The sequence below is a fragment of the Corvus hawaiiensis genome, chromosome Z, assembly GCF_020740725.1.
Source record: "Corvus hawaiiensis isolate bCorHaw1 chromosome Z, bCorHaw1.pri.cur, whole genome shotgun sequence".
Taxonomy (NCBI): Eukaryota; Metazoa; Chordata; class Aves; order Passeriformes; family Corvidae; genus Corvus; species Corvus hawaiiensis.
In genome coordinates this window covers 24,297,068-24,318,388 of record NC_063255.1, presented here as the reverse complement: position 1 = coordinate 24,318,388, position 21,321 = coordinate 24,297,068, and the positions used below count along the sequence as shown (strand labels likewise).

The following is a 21,321-nucleotide window of genomic DNA, read 5'->3' as shown; positions in this document are numbered from 1 at the left end:
TTGGTTTGGATATTCTTTCTGGACTATGGAAGAATCGTGGGAAATGTGGCTCTCTGAGCCACAGAAAAAATGTATCTAGAAGTTAAAGGAATCCTTGAACAACAAAACAAGAAAGTATTGGAACTGGGAGATCTAGAACATTTCTTTAACTGGCTTTTCAAAAATTTCTTCTATATTTCTCGAGATTTGCTTTTTGATATTAGTCCTCCTGGAGTTCCTCTGGCTTGTCACGGGTGTTTTTGGCACGAGATCTTGTTGGAGATGAAGGATCAAACAGAACATGCATTAGTGATTGAACCCTTTTGTGGATCCCTCGTGGTCAGTGAAGCTATTCAGGAGCATTTATACAGTCCCATTACCCCTAAAGCAGAGGATCATACTTATCCTGTGGCCGAGACCGCGCGGCCGCCATCCCAGGGGCGCGTGACTGCAGCCGTGCCGGCGGAGGTGCCTGTGCTGGATGCACCCGGCCCCCTCGGGAGCGCGCGCCTTATCGCGGACCCCATCCCTGTCTCGGGGTCCCCGGCCACGCGGCCGCGAGTGAGGGAGCGATGCTGCAGGCGCCATGGGTGCTGTGGGCCACGAGCAGCCAGGAACCGGGCATCGGCGTGGCAGGCCGCTCTGAGCACACGGCTCGGAGAGCCCTGCAGGGGGAGAAGCGGCGGTTTCCACAGCGACACGAGAAGCTGCGCAGCGCAGCACTGAGCCGGAACGGGGCCGCTCTCAAAGCAGCATGGAGCTGGCTGAGCAGAACCGCTCACAGGGCACAGAGCCAGCGGCGATGGCAACGCGGGGCCGCGCAGAGCCCAGACACGCGGCGGAGCAGCGCCGCTCGGAGAGCGCGGAGCAGCCGCAACGCGGGGGCCCGGCTGAGACGTCGGAGTCAGCGAGGCGGCGGCCACACGGGACCAGCAGCCACGACGAACACGCAAGCACGTGATAGGAGGAGTTGTAGCAACGAAAGTCACAGGAACTGTGAAATGGTACAATGTAAAAAACAACTATGTATTTATAACACGAGATGATACAGGGGAAGATCTATTCATCCATAGAACTGCCATTAAAAGGAATAACCCTAAAAATTACCTGCAAAGTGTAGGAGATGGAGAAGTTGTACAATTTGATATAGTGCAAGGAAAGAAGGGTTTACAAGCAGCGAATGTTACTGGGCCTGGAGGTATTCCCATCAAAGGCAGCCGTTATGCACAAAATTATAAACAATATCCATCCCAGCAGCTTCCCTACCCACAGCCTACTTCCCCCTTTTACCCTATACCCAAAATGTACCCTTTCCTAAGTTTACCCCATCCCCAGTTTATTCCTAATCTGTTTTTCACCCCATGGCTTCCCTATACAATTCCATTTCCCTACAATTCCTCTCCGATGCTGAGGGGGGGATGAAAAGGGGGAGGGAAGAAATTAAACCCTCTCCTGCCTCAGTTTCCCCACAAAGCATGCCCGGAGAGTTCTGTCTCCCTTCTGTCAGCCCTAAGATGTTCCACAGAATCTGTTTGGACATTTAAAGACTCAGGACGGTGGCTTGTTTTGTTTTGAAACTGTTCTTGTTATGTTTATCCAGTTGTTTTCATTCTCCTTTTATTAAAATAAAACGGGTGAGATGTTGGGGTCTCCTCCCCTGCCATGCAGCCCTGGGAGAGGGGCCCTGAGGGCACAGACACAGGGTTTCCCTGCCCCTGCTCAGCCTCGTTCCCCATGGGTTGTTTTGTGTTCCCTGCGCGGGCAAGGACCCTCGGGTCCCGTGATTGAGCAGTTCCTCAGCAGAGCCCTGGCCATGCGGCTGGAGAAATAAACATCTCTGAAACATCTATCAAGAATCTGTCCACATATATATTTCCTTTCCATGGGACTCCTGGTTTGATAAATGCGTGTTACAGTAATCCCCACTGTGACAAATTAGTAACTTGCAAAATCTGTTATGTATTTAATTGTGAACTTATGGGCAAATAATATTAGAAATTGTTACTCTTACTTATTCCTTAAAAACTATTAAACTGTACATATTGTATTTTTAAGACTTACATCACTTCCATGATTCAATTTCAAGGATCACATGAATTTATCTTCTGATGCACATATCACGATGAACAAATGAAAGACAATAATGCTCCCATAGGAACAAAGGGAGACTTACTAGCTCCATGATAAATGACACTGCAAGACTAACATTCAACCCTTTAGAAGATGCACAGTTTAAAGTTTTCTGTAGATATCTGCAGATGGAGTGGGAGCAGCTAGCACCTGTCATTTGAAACCCTTGGCTATTCTCCCTCTCTTCTCTCAGTTTGTTGGTTTTTGTTTTTTTTTTTTTTAAGAACTGGCTCTGCAGGGTTCCTGGTAAAGAAGTTTTCTACCATAAACAGAAGACTTGAGAACAGTGATGGCAAAATCTTCTTCAAAACTAAAGTAAATACTAACACTTGTGAATGAGTTCTATTAAAATTCCACAACAGCAGTGGTAAAGTCTTAATTTCCACAGTTTTAATAAATTATTATTTTAAATAGACTGGGGAATATTCTTCTTGCTCTTTATACTATCCTTTTTTGTTTCACTCCCAGCAGCAGCTGAATATATCTATCCCAAACCAGCACGCTATTTTTGTCTTGTACTCACAAAAATCTCCACAAATGATCAAAAGAAGAACATCAGAGGAAGAGCAACACTGAGAGAGAATTAAGTTCCTGCAAAATAAAATATGGAATAGAGAAGTCTCGGAGACTTGATTCATAGTCTTGCTGAAGAAAGGAAAGGACTGCATCCTGCTTTTATGGGAAAAAAAGGCCAAAGCAATAGAACAAATGAAAGCAGTTGTACATGTCCAGCCTTGTTTATTCCAGGTCAGTTATTTATCTTGGCATAATTGTGTTCTGGAATAGGGCCAACTGACTACTTTAGAGTAATGAAATAAAGAGAAGAGTACCAGATTGCTTGTCTTACATCTACAAGCAACTTGGTGATCTGCTGACAAAGCACTAGGGAAGGAAACAGCAAGAAAAAAGTGAAAATGCAAGTGACAGTGATGTGAAGACAGTCCTGCATCTCTAACATTAGCTTTTAATATATTCCATAACATATCTCACTACATAATTTTAATCAGATGCTTTTGTGCAAGCATCTACACCTGAATGCATGCTTGCACTCAACAAAAATACTGATTGCTACCCAACCGACCCTCTTAATTTACTCCGCTTTGCAGGTAGAAGTTCTGCTTGGGAAGATTTCTACATGAACACAGAGTGAAGCAAGTGAATTTCATGCTGCAAAAAATCTCTTCCTTTGAAAATAAAATTTAGAGCAAAAGCTTCTACAGTAAGACGGAAGCCACAGAGAACAAACTGAACAAAGTTTTCAAATCTCATTCACAGAATTTACTTCATTTAAGAAATTGCTAGATTCTTTCAGCTATACCAAACTTCTGGAGTAATCAGCAAAATGTTTTCTTTATATAGTACAGAACAGATTAAGTGAACAGTTTTTTCTATCAGCATAACAACTGTAGAAGAGTATGTATTCTCCTCTTCACAAGGAGAGGGTCCTTCTGATGACACTGGGATGTAAGAAATGCCAATATAAGGTGAACAGTTAAAAGCCTCTGTCATATGTCATGCTAAATTCCAATTATCTAATTATTCTGAAAAAGAATGGAAGGCACAGAAGCTGTTGCTTTCATTTGATTTCTCTTTCTTCTTGGGAGCTCTGATTGTATTCTTTGTACTTAAACCTTGAGAAAACTAGGGAGAGAGATGCATGGCACGGACATCTCCCCTACGCCAGTTTCAAAGAAAGCTAAACAACTCCCTATATACTTTTCAAGAGAACAGAAAAAAAGAGAGAACACATTCTCCATAAATTAATTTTATGTTTAGAACTGTGTTTCTTTCACGGTTTTGGGAACAGCCAATATAATCTGGAAAGAGGGGATGAAAAGAATAAGAAAGAAGAAGTAAAGACAAGCTCTCTTCTCCAGCTTTCAATGTTGTAAAAGGACAGACATCTCCCCTTTGCCTTTAGTTATTCATCAGATACCTACAAGAAATTGGAGATTTGCCTACTGAGTTTTACAAACACAGACAGGAATTCATAATGCTAAATACATATACACAAAGTAGAATAAGGGCATGTATATGCTGGAACTCTCTGTCTCTATAACCTTCCTTGTCTTCCATCTCAAGGGATTCAAATATTTTCATTCCAAGGATCCATGGCCAAATTCTGACATGGCAAAGCTCCCAGATCTTTGTTCAGACATCTCAAAAAACTAGTAAGCTGAGAGAAAGACTTGAGAATATCTGAAAAGTAGAGACATGCAAGACAATAAAGATAACACAAGAGATAGTGGTAGGACTGTTGAAATGGTGAACACTAGGAGCTCATAGATTCAAGAAAGAACACTCCGATGTGGAAAGCTTTAAAATCTGACATGGGGAAAAAAAAACGAAGTAATGCCACAGTCAGTGGAATATTGCAGATAGTGTGTTATATCAAGGATCCATTCCAACCTTTCCTCTGCTCAACTGATGCCTACCTGCTTAGCTAAGGCTCAGGTCTCTTACTTGGATGGTGAATATACTAAAATTTAACTAGAATTCAACAAGCTAGCAACCTACATTGCAGGTGAGTTAGCCAATAACAAACCGCTTTAAACTTCTAAGCTGTGTATATCCTGCTTGCAAAATGAGAACAAAGTAACACAAAACCAGAGTAACACTCAAAAAATCTTTTAAAAGACCAAGTTCCTCCATTTATTCCTCTTTAACTTTCTGCTTGAGAGGCATTATCATGCAGAACACCAGTGTGGCTGAAATAGCTGCCTCTGCAAGGAGGTGGCACAAGAAAAATAACAATGAAGAGATGTTCTCCTTACAAGTACATGCTGTGAACATCCTAATACACATTCTAAATAAACGCATTAGGCACAGTTTTCAAGTTAAGGCGCTTCACCTCATTTTAATTAGATGTGTGATCGTGGTAAGGTTTGCTTACAAAAAATAGTATTTGAGAGGGAGGTCTGTCAAAGCTCATTCCTTCAAACCTCTATAATGCAGTTTCTCCTTCACTGTCCTTGACTTGTACAACAAATTCAGAAAAAGATCTAAATATTGTATGACTCATGTTAGTTTTTTTTTTCTTTATACAGTTTGTATTTATCGAACCACTAGTACAACAGCACATCCTTAAGCAGAAGGGTAGTGTTTGCTATGCAAAACACACAGTCCATGATTGGCATCTAAGACCAATTGATCTACCCATTACCACTATGTCCCTACCCCCACAAGCTTTACTACAAAGCTATTGATTTAAACACTGCCGATCGGTTTCCATTTTCTGATTTTGGGCAGGCCAATTAAGAAAGTGAGTAATTGTGATTACACTGCTTCAGGATCAATTACATTTGATGCAAGATAAAGTGCTCCTCTAAGAACAACGTAAAGAAAATTGTTATGATCAGGAACACTTTACTGCTGAACATGCTTCTAGCAAAAACACAAAATAACTGACAACATCTTTCATAGAGATATGTTAATAGGAAATATGAGAATATCATCACCTTTATGTGCACAGTATTTCAACTATGTTTTGACAAACTTCTAGAAGTCATTCCTTCTTTTGGATAAAAGCTTTTTAAAAAGTATGACAAGTTACAAAGGCTGTAGCCGAGTTCTTTGAGACATTGCTCCCAAAAAATCACACTGCACAATCTCTTCAGCGATACTGAAGATCAGTAGGATTTTGAACAAAATATATTTTCAGAGTAAAATAGCAAATTCAATGCAAAGAATACTTTACCTATTTTTATACTATTTTCTAGGAACTAATGGCAAAGAAACAAGGCCCTATCAATTAGCAAAGGAACAAAGTAAGCAATTCCTATCCTTAATTTAATTTTAAACTTAGCTTGAGCGCTTTGTCATTGGACTCACATTGTCTAAATCATTAAAATGAATACACCACTGAGGTCTGAGGCAAATCTATTTACAGTGATGTTACTCATAGTCTGGTTGGTGTTCAGGAATATTGATCTGTCTTGTTTGTCTAATAGGAAAATAATAAACAATTACTAAGCAATGTTGGAGAAAGTAATCAGTTTTTATATATCACTAATACAGCAGACCTCCCAAAACATAAAGGTGATGATCTGCATAAAATCAATGTGTTATGCTACATTGCTTATCCTCATCACTGCTAAGATACTTAGCAATAAATGGTGTAAGTTAAAAATCAAATTGCTAGACTGAAAATACGTATTTAAAAGAAAAACATCTGCTTTATTTAAAGAAGAATGTTCCTGCTTGATAAGCTGAGTGTATTCTATTTTATAAAACTCAAAATATATTTGGGAAGAGAGAGTCTATAATTTTGAAGTAATTTTGAAATTGCACTGCCTAAAAGGGAACTTCCTTCCCAAATAAGTATCAGGCAACAGTTCAAAGCTGTTTCCAGATTCCAGCAAACAGCATACAGACCGGCTGTAACAACGCGATGTGCATAAACTACATGCTGCAGACATTTTGCCTGGAGTACAAATATGTGTAAACTGACTATGCAGGAGCATCCATTGTACAGGGAAAAATTGGGGAAATGGACAGAAAAAAATCCAATAGTAAAACCTCCTTGCCCCTAAACCAAGAAATGTTATTTTAGCAGTGGTACTTTAGGAGTCACTTGGGTACATGTCTATTATTAAGATTTTCATGGTATTATTATTTTCATCTTCAATAACCTGTAAGTTGAACAAGCTGTGCTTAGTAGCAGTATGCTAAAATTGCTACAGAAATTTTCTAAAGGAAGAAGTACAGGACTTTCACGAAGGGTTTCCCTGAAAGTGAAATGCTGCTATGTGAATGTCCATTCAATATCCCTTTTTGTGCTGCATATTGAAAGCAGTGCTTCTTGCAATAAAACATGTAAAAACCCCATTATTTCAAAATATGTTAAAAAGAAAAAAATTGTGCAGATCTGTAAAGTGCTTTTGCACAGTTTCAAAGATTATATAAACCTGAAAAGCTCCTAAAAGAAGCTGTAGAGTTTTCTCCCATCCACTCTTTCCCAATGTTGGGACATTGTTACTGTAAATTACTGAGGTTTCAAATGCTAGTTTGTAACACAATTCTCACCGGGTGAATGGGTTCCCTGTTAGCCTAGAATGCAGAAGGAGGACCTTGCACACACCAATAACGAGCACCGAAAGTGTACATCAGGCATGTTAGTTCGGATTTAGTTGGCCAGCCAGTTACTTGGTTTCATTCTCACTATTCGATTAGAAGAATCTACAGCATGAGAAATAAACTTCTTTGGCTGGGAAATTCTGGGGTTGTTTTCAGGCAAACATGTTACAACAACCACAAACAGCCATAATAAACATTCAGGGTAGTAAAATTGCTCACACTATGTGCCATTTTGACGTGCCATTTCTTACAAGGAAGAACACACACAAAACACTACAGAAGAACAGTCAGACATGACTGCTCCTTTCAAGATGGTGTTAATAAGAAGACTCACAAGAAGAGTGGGACAAAAAAATAAAGCTTCTAAAAGTAAAACTGAACACTAGTAATGTGTTCTCTAAAACATCTAATGTTTCTCTAAAAACATCTTGGATATACATCATGCTGTAAGTTTTGTTTAATTCTTTGAGTATTTCAAAAAACAGCGAGCCTGCTGCTGCCACGGAGACTTCCAATAAACACTACTTTTGCCTTCCAGGAGCAAAAAATTACCCTCCCCCCGCCAAGAACTTACCATAACTGGAAACTGGCTGTCTGGGTAGAATCACAGAAGTCAATACCCATTGTAGCAGTAAGGGATCCTCCAGGCTCAAGGCACTCTGCATGAAGAGATTTTTAACACGTCAAGTACCCACGCAAGGCAACAGAAGACCTCAGGTGCAACTCCCCAAACTTCACATAATTATAACCCCCAAAAACTTCTGTAAGAAAAAATCCAATAGTTGCAGTTTTATTACAAGTAGGTATCACCCAAATGTCACACTTGCATGTGTAAGTGTCCTGAATCCCATCTCTCACCCAGTTAATGCACATGAAATGTTGCCATTTCAGTCTTACAGCCCCATCAACTAAATAAGGCTTTGTATCAGAAAAGCGAGGAGAATTATTTATAGAAAAAATATTGAAGTGACATCCTTTTAATTGTGTATAGATACAGCACTGAGATTTCATTTTCAATAACAGTGGTTTGCAGATTTAGTTAGTAAATAGCAAAACACAACAAATTAATAAATTCTTAATTAATACACACAGTAATGGAAAATAAGTTGAACTTAAAACTATTTCATAATTACTGTGGTTTACTCATCTCTCAATATTCCACTTGCGTTAGTTGGAAGGGAGAAGAAAGAATATGAACACTAAATGGACGATCACTCTGTGCCATACAAGCAGCGCAGACTGAGACACTCTTGACAGTGTATCAAGAGACATACTCAGATTCTCAGCCAAATCACTACACTGTTTCCTTAATGCTGTAGAGATAAAGCTTTCTTTAAAGGCTTTTCCTTGTGAGCTCTTCCTTTACATAAGTAAAAAGAAGCACTGAAGTAGACTTTGTCTTCTCAAGATTACAACAAAGAGCTGCAAGCACAGTTAAAAGAGAGGAATTCAAATAAAAAGGATTGGGCAGGCAGAAAAATGTCTGATTTCCAGATTATTCATAATGTATCTGATACTTTTCAGGAACTGAAAGTAGACAGCTGCTACATGACAAAATGTATCAAAATTTAACTAAATCCAGGTTAAGTTTGTAAAAATACCGAAAACATGGAGTTGATGCTGCTGGCAAAGTCTAAATTAACACTACGAAGTGAATAGAAAACAAAGTATTCCAAGGAGTCTGTGTAAAGCACTGAAAGATTACAGGTTACAGCTCAAATACAGAATAAACTTTACCAAAGTCTTTGAGCTTAATGTTTTCAAAGGGACTTTCAAACACACTTAGCAACAAGAAAATGTTGTGCACAGGGACTTGGGTGAAATAATTTGAACCATTTCTACTGGAAGAATCAGGACAATTGCCAACAGTAATTTCAGTGACTGAGGCAAAACTAGACTTACACTCCAGTAGGAATACCTGTCTACACTGACACTTCTGTTGGGTCTGCTGGGTAAATTATAGGACATGTTTTCCAAATGCTGGAAACATAAAATGTAGTAGGAACAGGGTATATAGGCTTAGTTCTGGATAAAGTGACAAAGAATACAGAAAATTTGCATTCTAGCAAGAAAAAAAACATTTTTGGAAGAACTACGGATCATGGATAGCTTATTTCTGCAGAAGAAACCAACAGCTTTCCAGGACAGATACCACAATGTCTTTCTTGGGGAAATAAATACCTGGAAGGGTAGGATTGTTTTGCGGGGCTCAAGGAACCTGAAGTGGATAATTTATTAATTCCACCTTTTTCCCCCCATGTTTTTATGGGAGACAAGTGAATGCTACTTTTAATTGACTGTTATTGTGGGTATGGTATCTCCTGATCTGATTCATAGTATTACTAGATCTCTACTTGTAAGCCTTTGTGCTTTATTTCTTCAAATGTTTACAGGCAGGGATACAAAATAAAGCTCGTGGGCAAAACTAACTTGACTTCATAATTCTGAGCTGGACTTATTTTGAGGAATAAGCAGCACAAAGTTCACTTAAATAAAAACTAATAGAGTTTTAAAAGTAATTGCTGATAAAGTATGTATCATTACCAAGATGCAAACTATTATTATTATTATTAATTTTAACCCTGAAATAAACTATAGCACTGGACAATTGTTTCTGTAGCTATTTGGTGTAAAACTGTATAATCTTTTAAATGTTAAAAAAAAAGTATTTCAATAGCTTAGAGCCATTTGATACAAACAGCTTAGCTACTTACAACGAACTCTTTATTTCATTATTGGGTTTTAAGAACATGTTCCTGTATTCTTCAATTGTGATACATATTCACATAATAATGTAGGTCATTGAAGGAGAAGAATTTGTATTATGAAACAGAAACACTTGCTCCTTCCAACTACACCACAATATCCTAAAATAAAAGTTGCTGAGAAAAGAAAGCAGGTTCTGTACACAGGCACTACTTTTGAAAAAAACTTGCTGTGATCTGTGCTCTTTCTCAGGTTTTATACTCTTGTCCACAAACAGAAATTTAGCCAAAAACCATCCTGATCAGAAGACAGAAAGTAAAACTAGGTCAGGTCTGACTATACACTGCTTTTTATTTAGTCTAAGCAGACACCCTCTGTGGAACTATGGTACATACAAGATAAATTAAAATGTACACTTCCACTTTACTGCCATAAGATGACATGGGAAGAAACGACAGTGTTCTGAGCCACTGATATAAATAATACATCTACAGATTTATTTAAAACTTGGTAAGAAAATAATTGTGAATATAAAAGCCAAAACCTCATTCTTAATTGTAGCCCATAATAGCCAGTCTAGACTAAGACAGTAGGAGAATCAAAGTTTGTAGGGATGCAGAAAGCTTTTATCCCGTCAAGTGGATAGTTGCATGAGTGAGTGTGTGTGTGTATACCTAACCCCCATCTGCCACACACACATATATGAGTATACATGTAACTATGCAAAACCACTTCCCTGTATTTGAAATTCTGCTGAAGATTACCATAAAGATTTTTTAACATAGGATATGGTTACCTATTGGATTAAACTCATGCATCCTCATGCCTGGAGGTAACTTCTTCTCCCCAATGTGAATATTCTCTATCTTCTGATCAGTTGTGTTTGTTACTGTCACTTGCACAGGTACCATATGATCACCAAAAATGCCTGGCTGTCTTGAGAAGTGATAACGAGCTGCTAATCCTTTCCCACTCATTCGATGAAGCAGTTCATGTGTTTTTGTTGGCACTGAGACTTGCGTAGCCACCTGTTAAGTACAACACAACAGTTGGCAAATGCTGCAAGTCAAGAACAGTAAAAACAACAATTGAATATTTCACTTTTCACTCAGCTAGAGCACCTGCTTTCAAGTTGGAATTTTAGTGAACATAAAGGACATATTCAAATGCATAAACAAATTGCAGTAATAGATACTAGATAACAGAGCCTAAAAACATTTCTGGTGCTGAAAATAACTGTTGTATCCATCTCACTTTCCACTATAAATCTGTTTTCAAATTTTTTAGCTTTACAGTTAGCTATTAAATTATAGATATTTTTAAGAGTTACAGTTAAATAGTTACATTTTTTCCAAAAAGAAACATTCTGTGCATCAGAACCCAAGAGTATTCCCAAGCTCATTGTGTAATGTGAAATATAGTGAGAAATTGTCTTCTGTTTCTCTTGCTAAAATCACAAAAAATGTTGCCTAACAATTACACTGGTGAAATAGTAAAAACATAGTTATATAGAGCAGAAGGATGCTGACACTTTTAAAATAGTCTTGCTGCTAAAAGCAATAAGAGAAATCCCAAGGATGCTTGGGTCCATTCTATCCGGCAGAAATAGCATGAAAGAAAAACATTCAGTGTGCAAACAAATTCCCAGACACTACTGACAAGGAAATCATGAGCTCAAAAGTACAAAAGTCAGGCATACGCAGAAACATGCAGACAAGTGAATTTGAATTCTTTACACATGTTTTAAGGAAAAATTAGGGTTACTTTAAATTATATTTATAAAATAATGACCTCTGCGACATCACATGACCAGATTTACAGCTAATGCAAAATTAATGGAAAAGGTGTAATTTGTATGGACCTTCACAGTTACTGAAAATTCAAAACATCTTTGAATAGAAGTCTCAAACTTTCACAGATTAATAGTCTGCTTAGTTTTCTAGAAATATAACTGACAAGGTCAAACTCTCAAAAAAACCGCAGGTGTCATGAAATAATGAAGGAAGTACTTTGAATAATGAATATCTTATTGGTACACAGAAAGAGACAATAACAGTAAGAGGTTATTAGCAGTCAAATTAGCATGTTAGTTAAACCATTGCTCAAGTAATGAGCAAAATTAAAGTCTTAAGAGGGAATTTAAACCTTATTTTTAATTTTAAGCTTAGCCTCTAACTTTGAATATTTAATTCAATTTGAGCAGGACATGCATAATAGAATAATTATTTCATGAAATGGTTCTCCCATTTTACATTAACAAGTTTAGGATATATGTTTAATTCATGTTAACACAAGTATTTTGAAGTACACTAGCTTCTTTGTGTTAACTTACAGCTGGCTTTATTAATTAATTAATAGTAGTCAGAAGTCCACCATGTAGATACACAGAATCATAGAACCATTAAGGTTGGAAAAGACCTCTAAGATCTGTGTCCAGCTGTTAAGCCAGCCCTGCCATCTTCGTAAACCATGTTCCCAGGTGTCACACTCACATGCTTTCTGAAGACTCCCAAGAATTCTACCACTTCCCTGGACAACCTGTTCCAATGGTTGATAATTCTTCCAGTGAAGAAATTTTTTCATAATAGCCAACCTAAAACTCCCCTGGCACAACTTGAAGCCATTTCCTCTTGTTCTGTTATTTACCTGGGAGATGAGGCCAACCCCCACCTGGCTACACCCTCCTTTCAGGCAGTTGTAGAGTGTGAGGTCACTCCTGAGCCTCCTTTTCTCCAGGATAAAAACCCCCAGCTCTCTCAGCTGTTCCTCATAGTATGCTCCAAAGCCTTCACCAGCTCCACGTCCCTTCTCTGGACTCGCTCCAGCAACAGAACAACCTTCCTGAACTACGGGGCCCAAAACTGGACACAGGCTTTGAGGTGTGGCCTCACCAGTGGTGACCTGACCAGTGCTGAGTGCAGGGGGACAATCCCTGCCCTGGTCCTGCTGGCCACACCACTGCTGATCCAGGCCAGGATGCCATTGGCCTTCTTGGCCACCTGGGCACACCCTGGCTCACGTTCAGTCGCTGTCACCAGCACCCCCAGGTCCTTTTCCTGTGGGCAGCTTTGCAGCCACTCTGCCCCAGCCTGTGGCACTGCCTGGGGTTGTTGTGACCCATGGGCAGGACCTGGCACTGGCCCTTGTTGAATCTCACACCACTGGCCTCAGCCTCTTTGGACCTTTGCCTTTTACAAACCTGTGCTGGCTGGGCCAGATCCCCTGGTTGTCCTGCATGTGCTGCGTGATGGCACCCAGGATGAGCTGCTCCAAAATGCATAGTCATAGAGAAAAAAACTCTCACTATACTTAAATTGTAGCACCAATTCAAGTTTTACTGAATCCTTTCTGTGATTTCTAGAGATTTTAATCTATGCCCCCCTTCAGCATTACTTCTTGTTTCAGTAATAATTTCATTTGTGAGCCCATTCACTTCTATTTCCAACTTCATACTATACATAGCAACAAAAACACAAAGGACACTCAGAATAATGACATTATGTTTAAGTCATCTTTCTTCCTACAGAACATTAATTTTCACTTGCATTTAATGTGGCAGTACTAGAAATAAATAAAACATATGTATGTTGAACAAAGCAATTTAATTCTGGAAAATAGGGGTTTTCAAAGCCTTGCCTTGCCTTGCCTTGCTAGCAAGGATTTTGAGCTGACAGAGGCTGATGTGACTGTAATGTGATGTATTTAACAGCGGCATCAGTCTGGTAAACAGTTTTTTGTTTTAATTCCAAAATTTTTTATGCAGTTGCAAAAAAACCCATGGGGCAGATACCTGCAATCACTCTGGGGTTAAAATAAAACCACACAGAGTTAACAGAAAAAGAACCATCTACTAACCAGGAGATAATCTCCTACAAATCTTACACAGCATATGTTTAAATAACAGAAGTCGTTTGTGTACCTTTGGATGGTTTATGAAAATAACCAATCAATTCTGCAGACACAACATTATTTCTAAAGGAAATCTATGTGACTCATGATGCCTGCAGATACACAGAGACAAACCACACATATTTTATCAGTTTATTACAGTAAGCAAATAAGCGTGGAATGAGAGTGCACATAACTGTCTACTTAACGCTTACTGAAACATTTATAAGAGCTGTTATCTCCCTAATAACAGACAGACAGTGTGCAATTTTAGAGAGGAGAAAAGCTTCATATTTTTTAACACTTCACTAAAAAGTAACTGAAGAGTGTAAAATGAAAAATACTCTGTGCAGTTAGCTGGTAATGGACCATATTATCAACTCAAGTTAGATTTATAGGATACAAACTAGTCACTAATAGTTATTTTATGACAGAGCGTGTCTGCTTTTTGGGGTTTAGACTATTAAGATTAAACTTGCAAAACTTTTTTTTATACAGCTGTTTAGAAAGACAGTAAAAAAAATTAAAATACTGACTGCCCTCCCACCCCATTTTGACTGAAAGGAACCACATGTAGGGACTCCACAGTGATACCGTATAGTTACACTGCCTTGGTACCAGTCAGACTGGCCAAAAGACTGACTGCACATGTTGAAAGATAATTCATCACCTTAAAAGAACTGCAAGTATTTTTAAACTAGTTCTTGTATAAGAACAAGAGCAACATTAGGATTCTGCCCCCCTCCCCCCCACTTTTAATCATGGGGAAAAAATGTGAAAAGTGTAAGATCACTGATAGTAGTAGTTCTGGCTTTTCTTATCACAACTGAGCTGATTAGTCACAAACCACAGAATCCTCCCAATAGGAACATGTTTCTTTTTGCAAGCTCAGTAAGTCCTTATTAATTAAGCTTACATCAATACAAAAAACTATTTTCCATAATTATTTAAAATAAGAAGCACTACATGGCTTATTAAACCTACTACAGAAAACAGAGGTGGACATACACTCCTGTACGAAGTACCATAGAATCACCAAAGAATCAGAATAGTTTGGGCTGGGAGGGACCTTAAAGAAGCATTGTTATTACCAATACTACCATTACTACTGACACAAAATTCTATTTGTTTTCTTTTGTATTTGTTCCTTAGTTTAAAAATCCTGCAATAATGAACACAGATTAATTCTTGATCCTAATTCATAAACATATACATATTTGGATAAAACATATATTATCGGGAAAAAATATTTGCTTCTAAGGGTGATGAAAATTATAATTCGATTCCTCTAATTTACATCCTGTTAAAGCACACGACATCATTTAATCTAAGTAATCCTCCTACTGGCAATATCCATGACATAATCCAAGAATTACCTACTGAGCTGTGCGAGCTATAACCTCTCTCACACTCATGGTGAGGCTATGCTCCAGTAACTCTGCAACAGCTAAGAGGAGAAGGGCTATCACATAGCACAGCCACATTTACATGATCTTTCAACTGAAGCAATGAGAGCAACTTAACTATAATTTTATACTATTATAAGAAAGATGGAAAATCAGAAAAATAAAATTCAACTACTGGCAGGAAACATGATCTTTTGCACAATTAATAGTTATATATTACTCACAGTCCCAAGGCAATGTCTCCCTTTTACAGCTCTTACAAAAATAACTAATAATTCATAAAAAGGTAAAATAAAATGCAAGCAAAGAATGTCAGCATCCTAGTCTGCATTATTTCAAAAGGCTGTTGGAAATACCAACATTACAGCACCCCTAAATCACAATACTCTGGATTGCCAAAGTAATGATAGAATCCCTCCGACAGGGAGCAAGGAAACCAAACAAGCAAGCTAGCTCCTATTATGTACAATCTAAGAAAAGCAACTGGATACCATCATTCAATTTGGGCTAATTTATCTAGACATACAGACACTCAAGGACATCATGCTGAATTCTGGAAAACATTTTCCACCAAAGGTATGTTTAGTTGCCCTACATCTACTAAATACCTTCTAAAAGCCATGTCTGCTAGGAACGCCTTCAATTTCTAATATATCCTAACTCCCTTCTTTTTGCATTGTCACCAACTTTTAGGCTCTACACTTTCCTTAATTATTAACATGTCAATGAGGCTAATTGAAAATTACCATATTAATGATTGTATCTTTAAACTGTCAGTGATTTTAGACAATTTCAGACATTAGAATATGAGTTTCAAAAATTCTTACTTGATTTTGATATTGATAAATACTTTTTTCTCCAAAACCTTGCAAGGAAAATAAAAACCAAAAGAAATAAAACCCCAAACTGCTCAAATAGCTTCACTGATTTTTAAATCATCCAGAGATGAATCTCAAGCAAAAGACCACTTTTATTATGCTGCCCATAGTCTGCCTCTGTAAAGCTGCCAAAATTGTTTCTCTGCCTTTTTTTTTTACTGTAATATTTGTATGGTCTCAAATCATCCTTTCAAGAAGAATCATGTGCTCATTGAATGGCTTGGGTTGGAATGGACCAAAAAGATCATCGAGTTTTAACACCCCTGCCATGGGTAGCACGCCCTTCACTGGATCAGGTTGCTCAGAGCTCCATCCAACCTGGCTTTGAACACTGCCAGGGATGGAGTATTCACAGCTTGACTGGACAACCTGCTCAGCATCCTCACAGAACAGAATTTCTTCCCAATATCTAATCTAAACCTGCCCTCTTTCAGTTTGAAGCCATCCCCCTTATCCTGTCACTACATGCTCTTGTAAAAAGTCCTTCTCCATCTTTCTGGTAGGCTGCCTTCAGGTACCAGAAGGCTGCAATTAAGTCACTCCAAAGCTCTCCCTTTTCCAACCTTTCCTCATAGGTGAGGTATTCCATTCCCCTCTATTCCTCTTGTTGACCTCCTCTGGACTCGCTCCAACATCTCCATGTCCTTCCTGTGCTGGGACCCCAGAGCTGGATGCAGCACTGCAGGTGGGGTCCCAGCAGAGCAGAGCAGAGGGGCAGAATCCCCTCCCTGGCCCTGCTGGCCGCGCTGCTTTGGATGCAGCCCAGGACACGTTTGGCTCTCTGGGCTGTGAGTGCCCACGGCTGGGTCATGTCCAGCCTCTCAGCCACCAGCACCCCCAAGTCCTTCTGGGCAGGGCTGCTCTGATCTGTCCATCCCCCAGCCTGTGCTGATACCAGGGTTGCTCTGACCCAAGTGAAGCACCTTGCACTTTGCCTTGGTAAACTTAATGAGATTCCCATGGGCTCCCTCCTAGAACTTGTCCATGTGCCTCTGGCATCCTGTTCCTCAGGTGTAGCAACTGTACCCATCACTTGGTATCATCTGCAAATTTGCAGAGGGTGCATTTGATCCCTTTGTCTATGTCATTAATTAAGCTATTAAATAACACTAGTGCCTGAGGGACACCACTTTGTCACTGATGTCCATCAGGACTCTCAGACACTGAACACCACCCTCTGGATGTGGCCATCAAACACTTTCTTACCCATCTAACATTCCACTCATCAAATCCATCTCTCCAATTAGACAGAAGGGGAAGCAAAACAGGGAGAGCAGGAGGGCAGGATGAAGAGGGCCCAAAAAAGGCAGGGGAATTCTACTTGTTCCCTTATCCCATGTCACCCCTGGATCCCCACACTGCATCTGATCCCAGTCTGCCCCCTTGTGATGGTATTTCCATTACCCCAGCCTCCTCCCCTTATCCCAGCTTCTCCCACTTGTGGTGAACCGTGTCAAAGGCTTTACAGAAGTCCAGAAAAATGACATCTGAAACCCTTCCCCTGTCCACATATGCATCACTCCATCATAGAAAGCCACTAGCTTGGTCAGACAGGATTTGCCATTCCTGCAAGCATGATGGCTGCTCCAAACCACTTTCCCATCCCCCACGAGCCTTAGCACAGCCTCCAGGAGGATCTGTTCCATCATCTTCCCAGGCACAGAGGTGAGGCTGACAGGTCAGTAGTTCCCAGGGTCTTCCTTTTGTCTCTTCTTGAAGATGGACACCACGTTTTCCATTTTCCAGTCACCTGGGACTTGCCCTAACTGCCATGACTTTTCAAATGTCATGGAGAGTGGGTTGGCAACTACATCAGGACTCTGGGATGCATCTCCTTCAGGTTCCTCAGGTGGTCACACACTTCTCTTACAGCAGGAGGGACTTTGCTCTACCAGTCCTCACCCTGTTATCCATCCAGTCAAGAGGTGTGGGAAGAGTTTCCCATCGAAGACTGAGACAAAAGCTGTTAAGTACTCAGCCTTCTCTTTGTCTGCTAACAGTTTTCCAGTGTTGTTTATCAGAGGGGGTACTCCTTCTTTGACCTTCCTTTCCCGGTTAACATACCTTTAGAAGCCCTTCCCATTATTCTTTGTGTCCCTTGCCAGCTTCAGTTCCAGTTTTCTTGTCTTGGCCTTCCTCACCCCCTCCTTACACAGCTCTGCTTCATCTCTAAACAGTTCCTAGGTCACTTGTCCCAGTTTCCACTGCCTGTGCATTTGCTTCTTTCCCTCAATTTTCACCAGCAAGTTCCTACTCAGCCATGCCTGTCTCTTGCCCTCCGTGTCTGATTCCTTGCTCCTGGGGATTGCCAGCTCTTACACTCTATGGCAGAGTTCCTTAAAGATCGGCCAGCTCTCTTCTACTCCCTTGTCCCTGAGGGCAGTCTGTCAAGGGATCCCACTGACTAGGTTCCCAAAGGACTGGAAGCTGCTTTCCTAAAGTTCAAGAGCCAACTTTTACTCCTTACCCAACCCATATCCCTCAGGACTGCACACTCCACCAGGGCATGATCCCTGCTGCCCAGGCTGCCTCCAGTCTTGGGTGTCCCAGTTAGCTCACCGGCACTGGTGACCAACAGATCCTGGAACACATTCCCTCTGGCAGGGCTGTCTATCACCTGGTCAGTAAGTTATCCTCCATGCATTCCAGGAGTCTCCTGGATTGCCTACAGCCCTCTGAGCTACTTTCCCAACAGCTGCTAGGGTGGCTGAGTTCCCCTCGCAGGACAAGACCCTGTGGGCACAACACCTCCTGTGGCTGGAGCCAAGGTTTTGTCAGTGGCCTGCCCTTGGTCAGGCGGCTGTAGCAGACCCCAGCCACAAGATTCCCTTTGCAGCCTCGGTCTCTGGCTCCTACCCACAGGCTTTCCACCTGCTCACAGATATAAGCTGTGAATCTAGGTATGATCAAAATCTTCCGTAGTACTAAATTATCCATTTTTTAATACTTTTATACCCCTTAGATTTTTCTATGGTTTTCTTAAAACAGAATCAACTAGAGAGAATTGCAGTTACTCTATATCAATAAAAAGTATTGCTCTTTGAGCATAAAATGACTATATGATAAAAAGGAACCAGAAATGGGCCTTAACGTGGAGTTCATGGACAGCAGAAAACTCCAGTAATTCCATACCAGACTAATCAAGAACTTTCAAAACGGAGTGTGCACCTGTTCTGTGTAACTGGGGAACATTGAGACAGCTTGCATTTTGCATAAATAATAGAGCCTAAAGCTTTGTATTACAATAACACCTGGTTTTATTTGAGATTTGGCATCTTTGCCTTTTTCTTCTGCTGAGCATAATGAATCACACGAATAATCCAATGAAAATATTAGTAAAATCTTTTAAAACAGTACATAAAAAAAAGTTCAGTAGCAACAAAATGGGAATATTCCCATGATTAAGTTAGTTTTTAAAAAAGCATAAAAAAAGGGCTAAAGTCAGTCACGTAATTATGGGATACAAACCTTGGTATAAATTCAGAAGTATACATTCTCCCCCAGAAGGTCTGCTTCATTAGATCATTAGAGGACTACAAAAAGGGCTTTAACAGATACCAAGGAAAATTTTTTTTGCAATAATACTAACAGAAAATTCCTGCACTTAAACTGGTGAAATTCACATTTGTGCATGGGAGACCTCAAAATTTTCTACCCTTTTGTCCTGTGTATGCTTCTATGAGGTGAAAAGCAGATGGTCTGGTGGCTGATGCATATGTGAGACTTTCATGAAGCAGCATGAAACACTTAGTCATTAGGTGTCATTTTCAAGGAAAAGGCACTCTCGCAATACAAAACCAAGTAATTTACTTCAATTTTGTGATTCCATTCTTCCACTGACCACTAAACTGCAAAGTCTGAGGACTGCACTTTGGGACATGGTTTAGTGGTGGCCTCGGCAGCGTTAGGATTGCAGCTGGACTCAATGATCTTTTCCAACCTCAATGATTCTTTGATTCTATGATTACCTGTACTAGTTTAGGAGTTAGAAAAACAGAGTAAGGTGTCAGCCTCACCTTGCATCCTAATTATGAATTTGAAATAGTGGACATTGCTCAGAGGGATTAATATAGATTTTGGCATTGAGTCTAAATGACTTCAAAGAAGTTCCTACAAATGGTTTCTAGTATATTATTTTGATTTTTGGCACACAGCCAGCACTCTGGAGCCCTCTAAAGTGAAAACATACTGAACTCTACTGGCCATAACGTATAATCTTACAGTTAGGTTTATACTGTAACAACTCCTGCATATTGGTTCCTTTCAACAGAAACATCTAGCTCAAATTCTTCCCCAGAAAAGGAAATCAGGTGTCAGGATAACTGTATAATATAATCAAAACACTTCTACACAGTATTACCCACAAGCCAATGTGCATTCTGCCTTTACTACACTATATTTGCAATCTACTACAGGTATTTATGAATGCCAAAATGTAAATTACATCTTTGCCACCTTCATACAACTATATCTGAATCCCATTCACTACATTGTTGTTGAAGAATGCAACATGTTATTTTGGCTTTTATCAGGATGATCCTAATGCACAGTAGACCCCTCACAAGGACAAAAACCTGAAATAAGCACTGAACTCACTGCACATAGACATCTGCATCAGCACTTTCTCAATGCAGAAGAATCTCTGTGTGTACCACACTACATCTCCTATACGTGATACTGATGTGCCAATTTTCTTCAAGTTTTATTTAATTACACACATAATATTTTAACCTAAACAAATCCATAGTCCTTAGACTGCAAAAAAATTACAGCTGACCTGAGGCCATGCTAACATATAGTTTTTCTGTGTTTTGTTTTCCTTAAGCTTTGTTTTTCATCCTTAAAAAGCATGAAAAAAAAATCATGCACTACAATTAGTAGTCTGTTAAGCAATGAAGAGATTTATTTATAACCAATTACTTTCAGTTCATTTGTTTAAATTTAAAAGCACATTTTTATTTTTTTGACTCAGAAACAAAATCTGTGGTGTCAAATGACATATTCATCCTTCACAAGGACCTTTATTCTCACACTCATAAGAAGGAACACCACTTGATCCCATCCACACTGCTCAGAGCAATGTAAGCAACACCAAGGACAGCATGCTGCAGTCAAAAACCTCACCCTACAGATGTCTCTAATGAAGGCTCCACTGTACATACACAGACACTGAACGTATCCAGTAGCTGTGGCCATGGTTAAGACCCTTAACTATGTTGATGACTGATAGCAAATTAGGTAGGTAACTTTTTCTCATC

The 21,321-nt window shown here is 39.6% G+C and overlaps 1 protein-coding gene across 4 annotated transcripts in view; it reads right to left on the bottom strand.

The window, feature by feature from the left end:
- AP3B1 (adaptor related protein complex 3 subunit beta 1) overlaps nt 1–21,321 on the bottom strand; it is a 163,270-nt gene that overhangs the window by 22,219 nt on the left and 119,730 nt on the right. For all 4 annotated transcript variants that reach the window (XM_048290851.1, XM_048290852.1, XM_048290854.1 and 1 more), the window contains exons 23-24: nt 10,688–10,919; nt 7,760–7,844 (exon numbers count right to left, since the gene is read on the bottom strand). In XM_048290851.1, coding sequence (XP_048146808.1) covers nt 7,760–7,844; nt 10,688–10,919 — 317 coding nt within the window. The remainder of the gene's footprint in view (nt 1–7,759; nt 7,845–10,687; nt 10,920–21,321) is intronic.